At 38.3% G+C, this 21104-nt stretch overlaps 1 protein-coding gene across 8 annotated transcripts in view; it reads left to right on the forward strand.

Moving 5' to 3' along the window:
* Nr3c1 (nuclear receptor subfamily 3 group C member 1) overlaps positions 1 to 21104 on the forward strand; it is a 138467-nt gene that overhangs the window by 112369 nt on the left and 4994 nt on the right. For all 8 annotated transcript variants that reach the window (XM_008844909.3, XM_017801064.2, XM_029569238.1 and 5 more), the window contains exons 4-7: positions 2783 to 2899; positions 9198 to 9476; positions 10641 to 10785; positions 14926 to 15056. In XM_008844909.3, the coding sequence (XP_008843131.1) occupies positions 2783 to 2899; positions 9198 to 9476; positions 10641 to 10785; positions 14926 to 15056 (672 nt within the window). The remainder of the gene's footprint in view (positions 1 to 2782; positions 2900 to 9197; positions 9477 to 10640; positions 10786 to 14925; positions 15057 to 21104) is intronic.

Here is a 21104-nt window from a genome sequence, read left to right on the forward strand (position 1 = left end):
TAGTGTTTTTACTGTGATGTGCCATGGAGAGTTTCTTTTCTGGTCCTGTCTATTTGGTGTTCTATATGCTTTGTGTATTTGTATGGGCATGTTTTTCTTTAATTTTGGGGTAATTTTTTTCTACAATTCTGTTGAAGATCTGGTCCATGCCATTGTCTTGGGACTCTTCTCCTACCTGTATGCCTATGATTCATAGGTTTGGTGTTTTTATGGTGTCACACAATTCCTGCATATTCCATTCTTGTGCTTTCTTAAATTTTTCATACTCTTTGCTTGAGTAATCTAGTTCATCCACTTTATCTCTCAGTCTTGATATTCTGTCTTCCATTTCATTCATCCTATTTGTGAGGCTCTCTCCTGTCGTTTCTAATTGGCTTACTGAGTGTTTCACTTCTTTCTTCATTTCAGCCTGAGTAGTCTTCAATATTTCTAGCTCTTTTCTGATTTCATTCAGAAGTTTATCCCTATCTTGCTCCAGTTCTTTGATATCTTTGTGTGTTCTTTAAATTCACTGAATTCTTTTATCATGTTTATAATTGTTCTTTTGAGTTCCATGTCCTGCATTATCTCTAGGGGTTTCTCACTGTACTCCTCTAAAGGACTATTTGTATTTGGTGGGGATATGTTATTTTGGGTTTTCATGTTATTATTTTTTCTCTGTGATTTTGACATGTGAATATATTGTAGTTTCTGATTCTTGTGTGAGACTCGGGCCTTCAAGTTTAGGTCTGCTTCTTTTTGTAAACTTTATGTGCCTTTGTGGTTTACTTTTGGGGCATGAAAAGCTCATTCGTCTAAGCTTCTGGTTCTTTCTTTTGATTTTATACTGGAGTGGCCAGATTGCCTTTGCCTTCAGGAGTTCCCACAGAGGCCCAAGTGAGATGAGGATCAGATGCTCTCAGGCTTTCTCCTAAGGTCTGGATCCCTCCAGGAAAGGTTTTGGCCTCAGGAATTGGGGGGTTGGATTGGCCTGGGAGCAAGGCCTAGGAAAAGTGCAGGTCTCGGGCAGCTGGTGGCTGTGACACTCATAGATGCAAAGGAAGATGGAGGTGGAAAGAGGCCCCAAGGGCTCCTGGGGACTGCACTGAGGAACTGGGTTGGTCCTGGAGAGAGGCTAGTGGTTCGTGCAGGCCCAGGGAAGCAGAGGGAAGTGTATAATAGGATTTTTAAAGATTTATTTTTATTTTATGTGTATATTTGCCTGCATATGTGTGTGTGTGTGTTTGTGTGTGTGTGTATGTGCACCACATGTGTACCTGGTGCCTGATTAGGCCCAAAGAGGACACTGAAGCCCCTAGAACCGGAGTTATAGACTGTTTGTTGTGAGCTGCCATTTGGGTGATGGGGAATCAAACCTGCGACCTCTGAGAGAGCAACCAGTGTTCTTAACTGCTGAACCATCTCTCCAGCTCCTATGATAGGATTTTATTATATTAGTTCTGTGATTTAGTCCAAGAAGCTAGGAAGCTTATAGTATATAGAAAGGAACTGAAAGAGCTAGCACAGATATCTGGCTTGGGAGAGTAGCTCTGGAATAAAGCTGAACATAGAGTCCATTAGTCAACTTTGTGTCCTCAACTTCACAAAGGATTATAATGTTAACCATATATTCCAAACTCATATTTAAACAACATCATGACTTATAAAAAGAAAAACTAAGCTTTTAAAAATCTAAATTTTAGGCAATAACAAACAACTCTTTTTGGAAATCAGTATTAGATATGTTCAACCTAGTGAGCTGATCATAATTTTTTTTCCTTTATTTGAAAATGATTTATTCTTGAGGAATGTCCTACAAAGTCTTATGAAAAGGTCATCCCCTCCAGTGTAAATAACATGAATTGTTCACTATTGGTGTATCTGTATAGACAACCAAGTCTTATGTAGGAACTTCAAATTTTTGCCAGGCAAGTAGATCCTTTGACAATTTTCTTCAGTGTTCAATAGCCAGAATAAAAGAAGATGATGAGACTGTGGATATGGGAGGGAGGCATACCTTTAGTCTTTTTCTTTTAAGAATGCCTTGAAATTTATTTTCCAGATGAGAAGTACAGTTCTTAGCACATCGCTGAATACTGGTGCCAGGAGATTTAGACACTAACATGCTTAACATTTGAGGTCCAAGGTGACTACAGAAATCCTTATATTTTAAAAGTATATCAAGTATCTTTGTAAGATCAACCTATGGGGGTTTAGTTTGCCAAGTTTGTGATTTACGTAAACAGCTACTGGCAACTTTAATAACCCATTTTCTTTAGAACTGGGAAGAAGAGCACATTTTATCTGACTGATGGTATAATACTGAATTAAAATCATTTTCTCTTTGAGATTCCTACAATATTTTTAAATCAGTTTCCTCTTTCAGTCTTAATAGCATTGGTTCAGAAGTTGTAATAAAACAGTGATTACAGACACCTTTTTTAACTTCTAAAAGAACTATATAAAGTACAATTTAAAAAAAAAAATTCTGACCTTTAGGAGTAGTGACCAGACACAAAGCAGATTTGTGGGGTATAGTCAGTTTCTTGATCTGAGAATACACTTACGTTTTGTGACTTTTATATATGTGATAGTGTGTAAGGCCCTGCTTCCATAGACAAAACTGATGAACTGAACAAGACCTTTCAACATTATAATTTATGTAGAAAATCACACTGTTACCTTCCTTAATGCCTTTGTGTCTTAGCCATATTCTGCTCAAAACAAAAACAGAAAGAGGCTCCTCATAAAAAATATCCTTAAAGACCTGTGGAGTTTTAACAATGCATTTTATTCCTTATAGGACAGCACAATTACCTTTGTGCAGGAAGAAATGATTGTATTATTGATAAAATTCGAAGAAAAAACTGCCCAGCATGCCGCTATCGAAAATGTCTTCAAGCTGGAATGAACCTAGAAGGTAATGGAACACTTGAAAGGAACTGTCATTAAAAAACTGGTCACTTAGCTTTTAAAAATGAGTGAGTGTAACTTGGGAGGCAGGGGCAAGAGGATCTCTGTGAGCTCCAGGCCAGCCTGGTCCACATAGCAAATTCTAGGCCTGCCAGGGGCTACATAGCGAAACTCTGTCTTAGAAAAAAAAAAAGGTAAGCAGCTATAATAATTTAATAAGTCAGTTTATGGAGTTGTACATGTGCTTAACTAGCATAATTTTATATTACTGTCCAATAAAAAAGGATTCCATGAATATCATGTATTTGTTTGTTCATCAGCTCCTATTACATACAGTGATGCACATACAGGACTGCCAGAGTATATATCAAGAAAAGAAATTGTGTAATATTGGAAATTACACAACTTGACGCAACTTTGCTTTTATGTTTCTTATTCCTTTCCTAAGACTCAAAACTGTTCCAAGGTCTTGCATATAAGATATATTTCATGTTCTTTTCTCTATTACATTTTAAAAACACACTTTTTATTTGAAAATATACATCTTATTGCAACATACCAAAAACAAACAAACTGAAGGAGGCATTGGATAGGTTTGGTTTTGTTTTTTTAAGTTAAAAAGGAAACCAAAACTAGTTTTAAGTCAGAATTTCATATTCCTGTTTATATAATAAGTTGCATAATTAACACTGATCTCATTTTAAAACTTTCCTCTAAAAACGTTTGGAATTTTTCTATAGTCAAAATAGCACATTCTATGAAAGTGATGTTCTAATAACTCATGTTTTTCAGTACTTTGGTTCAGAAAGTATTCATCAGCAAACATAAAATGAGTACGAAGTCAGCAAGTATAGAGTAGTGATTCTGACAGTAAGTTGCCCCTACATCCATCCTATTTCTCCTCCTGCTTAAACAAGCCAATGAATGACAGCTTCAGTGCCCTTTGCTCTTTCTCACTAGCAGACAGCCAGTGCAGGGACTGGAATCTAAGTACCGCCCTGCCCTTTCAGTCTGCTCTTTGGTTGAAAGCCTGTCAATTTTTTTTTAATGAATAAAAGTTTAAGCATATAATTTAATTCAAGCTGCAGTTCTCAGAATACTATATTAACAAAAAATTGTGTGCTTTTATAAATGGTCAGTGTATACAAATGTGGCATTCATTAAGAGTCACATTGCATTGCTAGTTTTTCATGTATGTTCTACTCGGGTTACTTTGAACCCTCATATTAGAAAGTCTTAGAGTAGGTGTAAGATTAGCTTTATATCCACTATTATCCTGCATGGAAGAACAAAGTTCTAGCTTGTTATTTTATGATATACTGGATGTTAAATGGCATAGATCATGTAGCTGACAATCTGATTTCATTTGGAGTCAAAGCATTAGAAATACTATACATTAATGTTTGCATATGTATAATTTTAGTGTGAAAGCCTTATTTTTGTAATTAATCCTAATACATCATAAGTTGTTTGGAGGTTTGTGTTTGATGCCAGAAATATTTAGCAGACCATAATACTTAAAGAACAAAATAGAAGAGTCATGGATTTCACTATTTCTTTAATCTTTAGAAACAATCTCTTTAGCCAGGTGAGTAATCTCAGAATGTAAGAGGCAAGGGGATAAGGAGTTCAAGGCCAGTCTTAGCAAGTTCATAGCTAGCCTGGACTACATTAGATCCTGTCTCAAAAGGAAGAAAAGAAAGGGGAAGGGAAAGAGAAACAAAGGAAAGGGAATAGAAGAGGAGGAGGAGAGGAAGAGAGAGAGAGAAACAGAGTGTTCCCTTCTGCCAAGCAAGGTTTTCTTGCTTTTTTTTTTATGTGTATGTGTGATTTGACTACATGTTTATAAGTGCACCCATTTCATACAGTGCCCTCAGAGGCCACAAAAGGGCCTCATCCCCTGTCATCCCCTGGAACTGGAGTTACGGATGGTTGTTAGTCACCATGTGGGTGCTGGGAATTAAACCCGGGTCCTCTGCAAAAGCAGCCAGTGCTCTTAACCAGAGTCATCTCTCCAGCCCTACCAAGCAGTTTTGATGCCAGCCCTCAGAGCGAGTATGGAGAAGTGCTTAGCTCTAGCTGAGCCTACTTCTCTGAAAATGTAGCTTGGTATTGCTGCAAGTGATATATTTTGATACTGCTACCCCATAACAAATAAATCTCAAGATTTATTTTAAGGCACTCTTTAAAGGCCCTAACATTTAAATTCAGATGAGTTTTTTAATGGTGATCTTTAATGTTTTATACACGTTTAATTTTAAAGTACACTATAACCATTCCTAATATAGCTTTATTTTTGTTATAACAGTCAAATGGAACTTCTAGGAAAGCAGGTTTATTGCAGCATTATCAGATTTCTTGCCTAATATTCTTTAAGTATTAAACTTAAGAAAAAGTAAAACAAATGACAGCACTAGTGACTCAAAAACCTGTACTGGCTGATACTATAATGGGTAAACAACTTAGGACAAAGTAAATATTACCTAAAATGCTTAGAATAGTGATTTCCCCACTAAATTATTAACTCCTTGCTGGAGAGCCTTTGGAAGTATATTGGTACTGTTTCTTGCTGTAGTTGGCACAGCACAGTTAGGTTCATGAGCACTCTTGGAGCTTTATGCAAAAACATCAAGGGCTGGGGATGTGGCTACATAGTAGAGTACTTGCTTAGCATCTCAAGGCCCTGGGTTTTGGACCAGCACCACAAAAAGAAAGAAAGGAAGAGGGTATCATTACTCATTTAGGACAATAATTAATCAAAATTAGTCATATGCCGAGAATAGAAAGTGGCTTCCAGAGGCCACTAGCCAACCATTGGCCTTCTCTCCCCTGATGTGTAGAAATGTGAAGTCTGTACCTTGTGGAATTGTGGTTGAGGTTTCTACAGGAGTTTGAGTGTATTAACCTGGGAAGTGCATGTTCTCTCTTCCACCAACAAATTACACTCCACATTTTAAATCTGAGTTTATGGGAGAGCATTTTGGATGCATTAAAGGGCTTCCTTTTTGAAAGGTGTCAGTCCTTTACAGAGTCGAACTCTGAGGTTTTTTAAAAATATTTTACTTATTTTTATTTTGTGTGTATGTGTATTCCTGTGTTGTGCAATGCCCTCAGAGGAAGATGTTGGATCCCCTGGAACTGGTGTTATGGACAGTTCTTAGCTGCCATGTGGGTGCTGGGATTTGAACGCTGGTCTCCTGCAAGAGGAGCCAGTGTTCTTAACCGCTGAGCCATCTGTCCAGCCCGCTTTCTGAGTTTTAAGTATTTTAAAATCATATTACAGAGTAAATATAATCAAAATACATTGAATGGAGTTCTCAAAGGATTCATAAAATATTACATATTTTTAAATATTTATTTTTATTTATTTCTTGCTTTTTTTTTTTTTTTGCAACAGTCTCACTATGTAGTCCTGACTAGCCTGAAAGTCACTACATAGACCAGGCTGGCCTTGAACTTATGGAAATCCTCCTGCCTCTGCTTCCATTAAAGGCATGTACCATCATGCCCGGTGATTATTTTTATTTTGTGTGTCTGTTTTACCTGCATGTATGTAAGTGCACCTGTGTACACAATGCCCAAGGAGACCAGAAGATGGCATCTGATCCCCTGGAACTATAGCTATGGACTATTGTTAGTCATTATGGGATACTAGGAACCAAACCCAGGTCCTCTGCTGAGCCATCTCTCTAGCCCCCAAAATATATTTTAAATTTTAAAAGATATTACAGATTAAAGTAGTGATAGAACTATGGTATTGCCATGTGTGACAGGAACTGTTCTAAGCATTTTACATATTTTTATTTAATTCTCACAACAACCCCATGAGATCAGAACTAATATCTTCATTTTACAGAAGAGAGGGCTAAAGTAGCTAGTAAATAACTTGCACAGAATACCTAGCCACCAAATGACAAAACAAGATTTAAGTTCAATGTGGTGATTTCAAATTTGTGCTCTTTACTGCTAAACTATACATGCCTCCAAGAGTGTAGAAACTGTTGGAAAGTTCTGTCATATGACCCAGTCTCTATTTTAAAATAACTAAAAATTCTTAAATTTCTTAGTGTCCATAGAACAATGTAAATGACAAGATTTTCTCTTCTTCCGTTCTAACATTGGACATTAGACATAATTCCTTCCACTGTATCTGTCTTCCACAGATTTCATATTTTGTCATTTTAGGGACAGAGGAAACTAAAAATGTTTTAAATTGTATTTACTTTTCCCCTTGAAAAACGGTTTGCATCCCTCACCACTGAGGCAGGTGCATTTCTTCGTTCGTGTAACCACAGTCTGCCCTTTCCTGGTGCTCTCAGTACTGTCTCTTTAAAAGAATAATACAATTCTTAGCAAAATAATTCACTTTAAGAATATAGAGAAATTCACTGAAAAATATCTATAGAAACCATGCTGTAATTTGATATAACTGTTTTACACAAAATCAGAGATAGGAAATAACTATATATTCAGTATAAAAATGAATGTTTTATATTTATTGTAATTAGTACAAATGTTCCTTATGAGGGAAATTTCTCATTGATAAATTATGTGAAGAAATACAGAATTTTTTTGTAACTCAGGTATTTTCCCTGAGTGTATCTGTCATCTAAAGGTAAAAGGAGACAGTAAGAAGCAGTACTATTCTTAGTATGCAGTGTTGCCTTCCTGTCTTCAAAGAGGTCTATGTACAGTATATAGAGTGTAGCTGTTTTCGTAATATATTACAGTAATTTAGGCTGGACAGCTACAGCTTCTCATTTACTATTGCAGTCTAGACAGATTCTTTTAATTGATGACAAAAGTTGATGTATGCTATATAACCTACGTGAAATTTTCATATGAGTGAAAATGAGACTAATTTATGGAAGAATCCACATGGAGCAATTTGTTCAGATTGTTTTAACAGTGCTGAAGACTTCCAGTAAACAGTAAATTACTGGCTTTTAGGGAAAGTGAGTTATGGAAGAGGATTCCTGTGGATCTTTTCCTTTCAGAACACAAAAAGTCCTCCTTTTCCATGTCTCATTATCTTCGCTACTAAACAGACTGCTGAGGCTTAGAGAGAAGGCTCAGTGGATAGAGCACTTGGTAGACAACATGAGACCTGAAGTCAGATCTGAGCACCCATGTATAAAGCTAGACATGCCTGTGCTGTGGGTATACCTGTGACCCCGGTTCAGTGGGGGATGGGGTGGAGACAGCAGGACTGCTGAAACTGGCTGGCTGCCAGCCTTGCTCCAGGTTCAGTGAGACCCCGTTTGTGAAGGAATAAGACGGGGTGTGACAGAGCAGAGCACCCACCTTCCAGCCTTGAGCACATGCACCAGTACATGCTCCTACCCATACGTGGGCACATCCACAGCACACACACACACACCCTCATGTACACTTACATGCACACTCACACATGCATGCATGCACACACATATACTCATGCATGCATATACATACTCATACACATAGACTCACACATGCATGTACTAGCATACTCACATTCACATGCATATGCTTACATACACACATTTACACACACACATACATACTCACAAACACTAGCATACACATAAGTGCTCACATACACGCTCACATAAACACACATAAGCAGACATACACTCACATGTGTACATTACCATACATATACACTTACATACACATATGTACATACATGCCTGCATACACATTTATGTACACATGTTCACACACATACACTAGCACATATATATATACATTCACACCCCCTCACAAACACACATACACCCACACATGCTTACATGCACACATTTACACATACATACATGCTCACACACATGCACTAGCATACACACACTCACACATGCTTACATACACATATACATGCTCACATACACACACACACATACACCCACACATGCTTACATGCACACATTTACACATACATACATGCTCACACACATGCACTAGCATACACACACTCACACATGCTTACATACACATTTACACACACATGCTCACATACACATACCCGTATATAAATACTCAACCACACACATACACATGCTTACATACACATATACATGCTCACATACACACACACACATATTCACGATCATTAAGTACTCACATACATACATGCTCACACACATATACATGCTCACACACACACTCATATACACACACACTCAAACATACACAAGCCATAAGAGGAGAAAAATTATTCCTCTTCTTTCAATAATAGTTTCAGGTATTAAATATCTCTGGAATCAACTTTGCAGCCCACACCATCTGATTACAATTCATTTCTGTATATGTTTCGATACTTACAGCTCGGAAAACAAAGAAGAAAATAAAAGGAATCCAACAAGCCACCACAGGAGTTTCACAAGACCCTTCTGAAAATCCTGCTAACAAAACCATAGTTCCTGCAACATTACCTCAGCTGACTCCTACCTTGGTGTCACTGCTGGAGGTAATTGAACCTGAGGTGTTATATGCAGGATATGATAGCTCTGTTCCAGATTCAGCTTGGAGAATCATGAGCACACTCAACATGTTAGGTGGGCGCCAAGTGATTGCAGCAGTGAAATGGGCAAAGGCGATACCAGGTAAGATGGAAGGTGGCAGAGCTACAGTAGACACTTTTGTGTCTCTGTGTTGTCTCTCTGTTCTCGAGACAGTCTCCCCATAGCCCCAGCTGACCTGGAACTCACTATGTAAACCAGGCTGACCTTGATCTCACAGAGATCCTCCTCCCTCTGTCTCTTGAGTGCTGGGATGAAAGGCGTGCACCACCACACCTGGCCCTAGAAATCTTTGTATTTTCTTGAACAAAAACCCTCCAGGATGAACTGGGGATGCAGTTCAGTGGTATGCCTTTTGCCTACCATGTACAAGGCCCTGAATTCAGTCTGCAGTACCACAAGAAAATAAAACCTCTCAAAGACTGTGTAGGCTGTTTACTGTCCTGGTCTCATAGCGTAGCTTGTTTCTCTTACTGAATTCTGCAGACTATGAGCGGAGAGTCAAGTAAGTAAGGGAGGCCTATGATAAAACTTATGTACCACTCCCTGATTTTCAGGCCATTACCCACAGCATTTAATTTTAGGTGGGATTATGTACTGTCAGAACTAATTCAAAATTCCATTGACACTAACATCTGGAGGGGGGATGACATTTAAGAAGTCCATGTGTTTTTCTTAAGGTTGTTTTGGAAACTGACACATTGGGAGTGTTTGTTGTCTTTGTCAAAATTTACTAACACAAAACTATTGCAGCTTTTCACTAAATGACATGCCACACACCAAATACAAATTTTCGTCTAATTTAAAAAGATTTTAACCAAAATTTCACCATTGGAACTTTGGCACTGTAGAAGTCAGTGTTAGTGCCAGGCCTGATGTCACAGGCAGAGGGGATTGGGAAGCTGGTTGCACAAACAAGCTGAACAAGAGCAGGAACCTACCCTCCTGCCATTCCCACTCTAGCAAAGGAAAGAAGATAAATATCAGGGGATTTTTAGATATAAACTCATTGAGAAATAACCTAAGCCAAGACTTTTGGCTTTCTCTTTTACTATACTTAGTTCGTATTTTCTTAAATCAACAAAAAGTGACAAAACCTGGGTACTCATAAGTTTTGTTAAGCCATTAGAAAGTTCTGAGTGCCGGGTCTTGATCTAACAGATGGTAAAGGAAAGCTTATTCACTTAGCATTTCATTATGTTAAACAATCAGCTAGAGTGTTGCCTCATGCCTTCATTCCTAATTCAGGATTCAGAAACTTACACCTGGATGACCAAATGACCCTCCTGCAGTACTCATGGATGTTTCTCATGGCATTTGCCCTGGGATGGAGATCATACAGACAATCAAATGGAAACTTGCTGTGTTTTGCTCCTGATCTGATTATTAATGAGTAAGTTCTATGTGAGTTATTTACCTTGTATTCATGCGTGTGATATTTTAACCAGCTGATGTTTTCCTGATAGATTGCTATTGTAATAATTCAGGACTGAATCAATCCTACCTACTATCTAGGAACTGGACAAACTTTGAAACAGTTGTTCCTCAGTGCTTGGGACATGTTAATTGCGATGTAGAGTACATATGCCATTCTTACTGTCTCAGAACATGCTTTAAAAAATCTTTACATAGTGGGCATCTTGGGAGCCTAAGGTCAGTAAAGTCTGTGACAAATAACAATAATCTTATTATAAATTGTTTCGGTTACATAACCCTACTCTTGAAAAGAAACTGAATATGAGAAAACTCATGTGGAGTCAATAGAACAATGAGGACATCCCCTCCAAGTGCGTGGGAGGTGGTACTGACGCAGACAAGAGGTATCTCTTTGTGTATAGGCTTCCATCATCCGTGCCTTAGAAAGAAAACGAGAGCTGAGCTGGAGACATAGTTGGTAGCGAGAGCTCAGTTGGTAGCGTGCTTACCTGGCATGTTCGAAGCCCTCAGCTTGATCCACAGCATCACATAAACTTCATGTGATGGTGCCTGTTTATAATCTTAGCACTGAGGAGGTAGAGGCAGGAGGATCAGAAGTTCAAGGTCATCCTCAGCTACATAGCAAAGTTGAGGTCAGCTTGGGCTGCATGTCTAAAAATAGAAAAGAATGAATATGAGGCAACATACTGATTTTAATTGAAGAACAGTCACAACTTAAACTTCATAAATAGGCCATTTTCTTATCTATAAGCCTGTGCTGATATTTGCGAACAATGTCAGGTGTGCAGTCCCCAGCCTCCCTGCATTTTGCTCACTAGTTTTCTACCTCCATCACACTCTTCATTGTGTGACTAATGTTTTCTTTAAGCACAGTTCTGATCACTCATATATCTCCCCGATATGCAGGTATTTTCAATATCACCTGGCTGACCATCCTCTGCATGGTTTCATTCTGGCTTCTCAGAACCTGGCCTTATTTTGTTTCCCATTGTTTTGGGGTTTTTTTTTTTAAACCCACACAGTACAAACAAGTGTTTTGTCTGCATCCATGTTAGTGTACCCATGTTCTCCGATGCCCCCAGAGATCAGAAGAGAGCATCAAATACCCTGGAACTAGAGTTACAGATAGTTGTTAGCCACCGTGTAAGTGCTGGAAACCAAACCCAGATCCTCTGCAAAAGAATCAGTACTCTTAACCACTGAGCCATCTCTGTAGCCCCACCATTGTTTCTTTTAAATGCTCTTTGTCGCCGCTCAGATCATCCCTTCTTCAAGCACACCCTCTTAGCTCATGGTCAGACTAAATGTAACCTCTTTGCTGTATATCCTGAGTTGTTATTTTATTTGTATTAATAGTCCTTGCGTCAATAGCTTATCTCCATTCCTAGAATTTGCATGAGTTCACACACACAATCCAAAATGGAGGTTTGTATTTATGTTAAAAAAATGAGAGAATTGTTTTCTTTATTGTGAACTATAGAGTCTATTAAGAGTTCCTCCAAAAAGTAGTGAAATCATAAAACCCTGTTAGCTCAATAATAGTTCAATTCCACTTTATGTAACAATGAACACATGAAATGTGTCCAGAATAGCAAACATCTGAGAAACTAATAGTTGACAAACATGGAATATTTAGAGAGATTTAAGAGCATTCAGGACAGCCCACAGAGATAGTGTATGAAAATAACAGACATTCCCTGCTGTGTACCCCAGGTGAAAAAAATGTATTGTTACAGAAAAGCATCCACTGGAGAAAATGTTAAATTGGAGAGTCTGACTTAATGACATTAAAAAGCTCCTTTCAAGTGTTTTAGAAGGAACTAAATATTAGCCCCAAATATTTTAAAGAAATTTTTAGGGAGTGTACAAGAAGCAAGCCATGGGTTATGAGGGAATCCTAGACACCTCTTCCTTGTGTTACTACCAGGTAACTGCAAGACCAGGTATCTCACAGAATAAATAAAACTGCGTATGGCAGAAATTTCAAGTTTCCTAGCTGTTAGCTAGCTGCATTCCTGGTGAAGTAGTTAACCATCCCAGTTAATGTTAACATTGGTTCTCCACTGGTGATACTTGTAATTTTCTAATACCATATTCCTTCAGTGGTACTTGTGCACTTATCAAGAGCCAGGGACTATTGTGAGAGCTTGGAATAAAATAATGGACAAAATGGATAAGGTCCCTGAGAACACTCTGATGGGAGAATTCAAATAAATGTCCAAAATTATTTCATAAAGCCATAATAAAATTGTGTAACTGGGGGGGAGGGTAATTGATTTTTATGATTCCGGCAGGCCTGAACAGCTAATCATTCAATACACAAAAGGACAGGCTGTGAAAGTGTAGGACTCGGCAAAGAAACAAGCATGGAGAGCTGAAGGAGCTTGGCTCAGGAGCAGTGGATGGAACCCCTGCGGTGTAGGGTGTGTTTAGAGGGTGAACAGAGATCAGCACAATCATGCAGTCCACGAAACAGTTTAGATTTCTAGGACTAGGAAACAGCCAGAATGGATTAGAGGCAAACAACAAATAAATATTCACCGCACTTTTAGTCTTCACTGGGGGGAGGAGAAGAGACTAAGGATTGAACCTCAAACATGCTAGGCAAGTGCTCTGCCAACTGAGCTATACCCTTAACTCCAGCATAAGACAATAAAGTTCCTGATCTTCAGCTGCTTCCATATTAGTCCGAGAGACACAGATAACCACAAAGTACATGATATGGTTTCCAGCTGTGATACAGTTCTTACCAGAAAGAGGTCTGTTTTAGATGTAGCTCAGGGCTTCTTGAAGGACTTTCTCTTGTGAACTAAGAAGTGACAGGGTAAGGCATATGAAATGCGCTGAGAATGCTCTCACTGCTTACTCCACTGTGCTGTGACTGCCTTGAAATTTTTATTAATATAAGGAGCCTAGCCATGAATAAGAAACAAAAAGGAAAAAAGCTACCAGAAAAAGATTATATATTATTTAGTTGTATTTACTTATATTTTAATTAATTGTAAGATATATTAATATGATTGATTCATAACTATTATTATGGTAGGGAAGGTGGCTCTTTGGTGAGGCATTTTAAATTTGGAGAACTGTAAGAGCTCATTCATGACCACTTCAGCAGCATACAATTTATAGTTAATTAATTTTATCATCTAAAGAAACTACATCTTCAGGGGCTGGAGAGATGGCTAAGTAATTAAGAGCACTGATTGCTCTTACAGAGGACCTGGGTTCAATTCCAAGGACCCACATGGTGGCTAACAACCATCTGTAACTCCAATTCCAGGGGATCAGACACCTTCTTCACCTCCTCGGGCATTGCACAACATGGGTGCACTTAACACACATGCAGGCAGTACACTCATACACATAAAATGAAAATATTAAATAAAATATTTTTTTAAAAAGGAAACTACATCTTCAGTAGAGAAAAGTAATAAAGTCACAGATTGCCTTTTCTGAGAAATATAAAAAAGAACATTTCTTTACATATTTTAAAAGCCATGAACTAGGCGATTTCAGGTTGTTAATGTCCATTTCAAAAATGAGAAAACTTTAGAGTTCTATTTGAAAATCACAGATGTGATAGTTACTGTTGAAAATCATAATCAAGACTGATTTGGTCCCTTGAGTTAAAAGAGTATTCAATCACAAGTCTATCAGAAGCAGCCAGGTATCAGGCATCTAAGAGGAGTGGAATTGAGGCCCTCTGCATAGCTACCACACATGCTTGTCTTTAGGATGGAAAGCTCTGGAAAAAAAAAAAAAGTGCCTTCTGGAGGATCTGAAACTGTGCTATGTGTCTAACCGTAATCAAATGCCAAATGTTGCATTAAACAAGCAACTGGCAATATAGTCTAAATGCCAACATAAATAAAATGATACCTAATGTATATAGTTTCTAGATACTCTAGAACCAAAAATAAGCTTAAGGAAAGTTATCCAACATTCTAATTCTATAAGTTAGTGTTAACAGCAATAGTTGGGCTTTCGGTCATAGTTTATAAATTTTTAAAACAAAACAAAAAAAAAGATAGCTACTTTGTTTGAACTAGCACTGTTGCGTTCTAACTCAAACCCTTGTATTTGTCTCTCCCAGGCAGAGAATGACTCTACCCTGCATGTATGAGCAATGTAAACAGATGCTGTTTGTTTCCTCTGAGTTACAAAGACTGCAGGTATCTTATGAAGAGTATCTCTGTATGAAAACCTTACTGCTACTCTCTTCAGGTTGGTGAACCACATATTCACTTCTAATTATGACAATTCATGATATCTGAAAGCCTAGAAACCAAGGTATTTTTTATATAGTACTATTAATTGTACCAAGTCTATGTGTTCTGAAGTCCAGGTGATTTTCAAAAGAACAAAATCTGAGAAAGGTATACTCGGTGGCATCAAGGTTATGAAGATAAATGGGTATGATAGAAAGAAGTCTATGAGCTTCAGAGACCTCAGTTGCTGAGAATTTGTGAAGACTTCTTTCTCCTTCCTTCCTTCCATCTTTGGTGGCACCACTATATGAGACATGGAGAGAGAGCCAACAGCTCTGATTTTGATTCTCTATTGCCCTGTGATTTGTACTTGTATAGTCACTACTGCCATGTATGTGAGATGGCCCCAGAACACTGTGAAAGTTTAAACATGACAGCTAACATTTAGACCTTGGGGAGATTACTTTCAGCTAGCAAAGATAATAAAACTAGATTTTTTTTCAAAAAATTTAATGAATCTTGTCTACATTAGTTCATTTGGCATTTTCAATAAGTAATAAAAGGAAGGTCTGTATACTTGATATTCTCTAAAATATATAAAGAACTATTCAAAGTCAATAATAAGAAAATCTGATTTTAAAAGTAGACTGAGGCTATTCAAAGGTACCTCACTAAAGAAGATGTAATAAAGATAGCACATCAGTATGCAAAACTATGCTGCTCAGCATTTATCACCAGGGAACTGTCTAGAATGGACCACATCCAGAACAATAACCACACCAAAGGGTGGTGAGGGTGTGGAGCCACAGGAACTCTGATTCACTAATGCAACTGCAAAATGGTCTTGGCCATTTGGAATACAGTTTGGTAGTTCCTACAAAACTAAACACAGTTGCAACATTTGATGTAGCAATTGCTTGTTCAGGACACAGGGTGAAAACTTAGTATGTATGGATATTTATAGCAAATTTACTTATATTCAGCAAAACTTGGGAGTCATGAGCTGGATTCCAGTTGGCACTGCATCCAAACGATGGCATATTACACTGAAAAAAGGGCTGCAATGCCATGAACAGACAGACGTTGAGGAACCTTAAGGATACATTACTAAGGGAAAGAAGCTGATCTCAGGAAGAGTCTTACCCACTGTGATGGGTTAATCAAGGCTGGTGAGGACTAACTTGAAAGTTCAACATGCCCAGCAGTCTGGCTTTTCTTCTGGACTCTACCAGGTTTCTTGTGTGGTGAGAAGAAAATTCCCTCATTTGCCTGGCAGGAATAAAAGGAGACATTTAAGCATTTGGAAATACATCCAGGCTTCTCCAAAACAAGAGCCAAGACCTGCCCTCTAAGGGAAAGTACTTCATCAGGGACCTTATCTGACCCAAAGAAAAAGGCAAATAGAGGATTCTAGCCCCTCATAGCCTCCAGTCTCTTGCGGAAATGAAGAAGAAAAAATGAATGTCTAAAAAACGGGCAAAAACCCAGCATAGAAATGGGGAAGAAACCCAGACCTCTGCTGAGGAACTGTTGCCAACTGGTCACTGCTGGGTGAGGGAGAACTGGCCTTCTTTAAAGGAGTGGTGTTAGATAGGGTGACTAGGCTCCAGGGGATAAACTCACACCAGGGGACATCTGGGAACACAAACTAACATTGAACAACCCAGAACCTAGCTAGGTTAACATAATATTGCCCCCCAACAGCCTACTTTCATCAGTTATGATACTTTAATTATCAACAACAAAAAAAAATCAGAAGTCATGCTAAAGGGCAAGAAAAAAGCCAGTCTGGAGAGATAAAGCAAACTAATCCAAAACCAATGGCATTATCAGAGAGATAATATACAGTAACTACCACTTAAGGACTCTGGATGAAAATAGACTACACGGATAATGTAAGCAGAGGTGGAAATTCAGATTGCTGAGCAGTCATTCCTCAGGAAATGCTAGAAACAAAAAGACTGAAATAAAAATGCACACAGCCCCTGACAGGCTCTCAGTAGCTGTACACGGTCAAGGAAAAGAGGAGATGTCAGTCAGCAGAAACTCCCCAGGCTCAAATGCAAAGAAAAGCAAGAACTAAAAGTATAGACAGAGATAATTTTCAAGAATTTTGGGACAGTTAATGAAAGATGTGACATTCCACTGTGGAGAGATGGGCTATAGAGGTGGCTCAGAGGTTAAGAACACTGGCTACTCTTGCAGAGGATTCAAGTTCAGTTCCCAGCACCACATGGCAGCTAACAACCATCCATCCTTAACTCCAGTTCCAGGGGAATCTGATGCCCTCTTCTGGCCTCTGCAGGCATTGCATACATGGATATACTTACATACATGTAGGCAAAACACTCATACACATAAAGTAAAAATAAGGGAGGAGCAAGAAGAAATATTTTATGTATAAAAACTGACAAATTCTAAAATCAATGACAGACACCAAAATGCAGATCTGGGAAGCTTGGAAGACACCAAACAAATATAATCAGCAAAAGCAGTCAATATTTTGGCATATCCTCTTCAAACTATAGAAAAATTAAAGACAAAGGAAAAAAATTCTTGAGTCATAGTTTTAAAATTAGCTCTATGACTTACATCAGACTTCTCATCAGAAACCATGCAAGGAAAAAGAATATGAAGTAAAATATTTACAGTGAAAGAGAAAACCACCAACCTAGCACAATGGATTCAACAAAATTACTCCTGAAGCAAAGAAGACGGTAGTGTGGTAGCACCCCGTACACCAGCACCCCAGAAGCGAAGCAGTGAAGCTCAAGACCAGCTTGGGCTACTTAACAAGACTCTATCTCAAGAAACAAAGTGATGGAGAAAATAAAATCATTCTCAAAAAATAATTGAGGGAATTAACGACCACCTTTAGATCTGTCTTACATAAGATGTTGAATTCTTCAGAGGGAAGGAAAAAGTATGTCAGAATGTGGGTCTGCTACATAAGGAAGGAAGTGTATTAGAAAAGGAATGCATGAAGTAAAATAAAATGTCATTTTTCTTCTTACTATTACATAACTATTTAAGTTATAATAATCATGCCTGGATGGTTGAAATTATGGAGATATGAACTGAAGGCCAGCAACACTAGAAGGTTGGAGGGAGGACTCAGGAGCATGCTGGCGTAGGCAGTACCTGTTAAAATAGTACTGTGTTTTAAAAAGGAACATGGATTCATTATATATACATATATATTGCAAATGCTGCAGCAACTTAAAAGGGAATTAACTGATATCATAAGAAGAGAGAAAATGGAATCACGAAGTATTTGAAAAGTCTGATGGGACAGCCTCATCTGGGGACTGGGAGTCTGCCCCACATTCCAGGCACCCCAGCTTTCTCAAATATGAAAAAGAAATACCTCCCAGTGGCAGGTAGGGGGCTGCTGAACCTCAAGCAAGAGTGGCTTTTGACCCTTACCCTTGTTTGCGTGAATAAACTCTAGACCTGATGTGTTTGGTCAGAACAGATGGTACAGCTCAGGGCCAAACCGAGTGCTAGCACTTGCTGCTCCTCCCTCCTTGAAGTAAAGTTTTATGTAAAAAGGGAAAACAAACGTAGGCAGAAGAGATCCTAAGAAGCAGAGAGGCAAAGTGCACTCTGTACAAAACTGCCAGGAGGAACACGGGCTCCCAGATGCTTCAGTCAGGCCTCAGAGCTTTCTCTAAGACATATTCAAGGACTAGCATGTTGCTAAAGAAACAGAAAAACCTGACGACAGGGCAAAGGTGAACAAGAAAGAGAAATGGAAACCTGTGTCTTCTAAAGGGGAACAAAAGGGAGCTCAAGGATCCCAGTCAGGAGAAGAGAGTGGAAGGAGACATCCAGGCTAGCCTGCTGCTGCTGTTTCAGAGGAGAGAACAGAAGGAGACAGCTGGGCTAGCCTGCTGCTGAAAAGAATAAAACTGATGCAGTAAAAGTGGAGTTGTCAGGGTTCAGAAAACCAAGAAATTGGAGGAAGATGAAGGTGATGCTGAATAAGTTAGTTCTGGCTTAGTTTTCTTTCCTGTTGATAAAGCTTTTAATCTCCATATACAACTCCCTTTTAACAAAAATAATAAAATTAAAGGCTGCATAAGATTTGTTTTTAATCCAATACCCCAATCTTTTTTTTTTCTAACACACTAGTCTCTACAGACACACTAAAGACAATAGATCTGTCCTGGTGGTATTTTTAATAGCCACTAACCTTGCCTGGCAGTATGGGGGTATAAATTGGCATGGAAATTGAAAGCAGATTGCTTATTGGTGCACAGAACACATTAGTTTGCATAGAAATGGTAAGATTTATTTTTCATCTCCAAATATCTCTGATGTTTGTAACTGTTCTGTTACTATTGTGTAACTTCAAAAATAAAAAGAAATTTCTGTTTTGTTGACATTCTGAGTGCTTCTAAGTAAATAGAGGTTTTTAATTAAAAAAACAAGATAGGGGGCTAGAAAGGTGGCTCAGTGGTTAAGAACACTGGTTGCTCTTGCAGAGGACCTGGATTTGATTCCCAGCATCCACATGGTGGCTAACAACCATCCTTAACTCCAGTTCCAGGGGATCTGACACCTTCTTCTGACCTCTGAGGGCATTGCATGACATGGGGCACTTACATACATGTAGGCAATACACTCATACACATAAAAAAATGAATAAGTAAATATTTTTTAAAAGGACAGAATTTAAAGGAAACAAAAGACAAGTGTGAGGAGTAGAGAACAGTCATGAGCAGTCATGAACACGGCAGATTTTAGCACAGCTGTTTCAGCAGTCACTGTAAATGTAAACAGCCAAAATACATCAGTACTCTTCAAACAGCAGAGATGAAAGTGTTTGCCACCACAGAGTCAGCCAAAAAAGAACTAAAAGATAAACTTAATCTGAAAGAAAGTAATCCATATTTAATAAAAAATCAAGAACAAAGGAAGTGGTAAACACATAGCTACATGTAAACTAACATTTCCCTGTATATAAAATAGCAGTAATAATGTCTTTATGTGGTAAAAACATGACAAAGTTTCAAAATAACTGCATAATAAACCCAAAAGAGTAATTAATGCTTACATTTCAGAGGTGACGAGAGTATGTAAATTACCATTTCTCATACCATTGTGGACATAGGAGAGGGCTGTAACAAAACAGTCCAAAAAAATGAAATCTCAAGAATGAGATGGGGTACAGGAGGCAGGGGACAGACGGAGCCTGGCAAGAAGTGCCAGCCAAGGACATATAAAGAAATTCACTAAATGTGGAGATGAACTAGAGGCTGGATACGTTATGAGAAAAGTGGAATCTAAAGATAGTCCACCTTTGTGGTGTTTAGAAAGCATCTAAATGAAGATGTCGAGGGGCTGAAGTAAGGGTATGTACAGTGCACAGCACACATGATGGCAGGCGTCTGCAAGGGGAAAATGGCCAGAGTTCACGGCTTTGCTGTTTCTGTCCCCGCTGCCCTTCTGTCATGAACAGTCATATAGATCATACACTACCTAAATGAGTCAGAAGGACACAGATGCGGATCTCTGAGAAGCACTGAAGTTCAGAAACCTGTCTTTGTATGAAACCACCAAATCCTTTTCTCCCCGTAACCACAGTTAACACAGAATTGTATTCCTAGGTGCACACTTTGAGAAATGCAACAGTCCACAGAAGTCATAATCTTTTCAAGATTACATGCCCATGTTTAGCCTTTTGTCACTATCCTTGGTAGCACAGATTTTGAAGAGTAATTACAAAAAAAGAAAAAGAGATTTATACAAATTTTACAACTAGAGTCCACGAGTTATATCTAATTCTTATTTGTTCCCTAGCAAGGCATGTGTATAGGCTATGCCACAGTAAACATCAAGTTTCTTTTTAGATTAGAATATTATCAACCTGATATACTAACATTTTTAAGATATTGCATGCTAAATTTAAAGTTCTGATGAACTGGTAATACCACCATAGATACTCTTGAGATGTAACTAGTAGACGACACACTCTGAAAACAGAATTAAACCCAAGTGAAGAATGACAGGAAATTAACTAAATAATTAGTTATCATTTAATTTGTTTTTCAAAGAAGGT

Source organism: Nannospalax galili, unplaced genomic scaffold, assembly GCF_000622305.1.
Source record: "Nannospalax galili isolate Female #2095 unplaced genomic scaffold, S.galili_v1.0 scaffold222, whole genome shotgun sequence".
NCBI classification, from domain to species: domain Eukaryota; kingdom Metazoa; phylum Chordata; class Mammalia; order Rodentia; family Spalacidae; genus Nannospalax; species Nannospalax galili.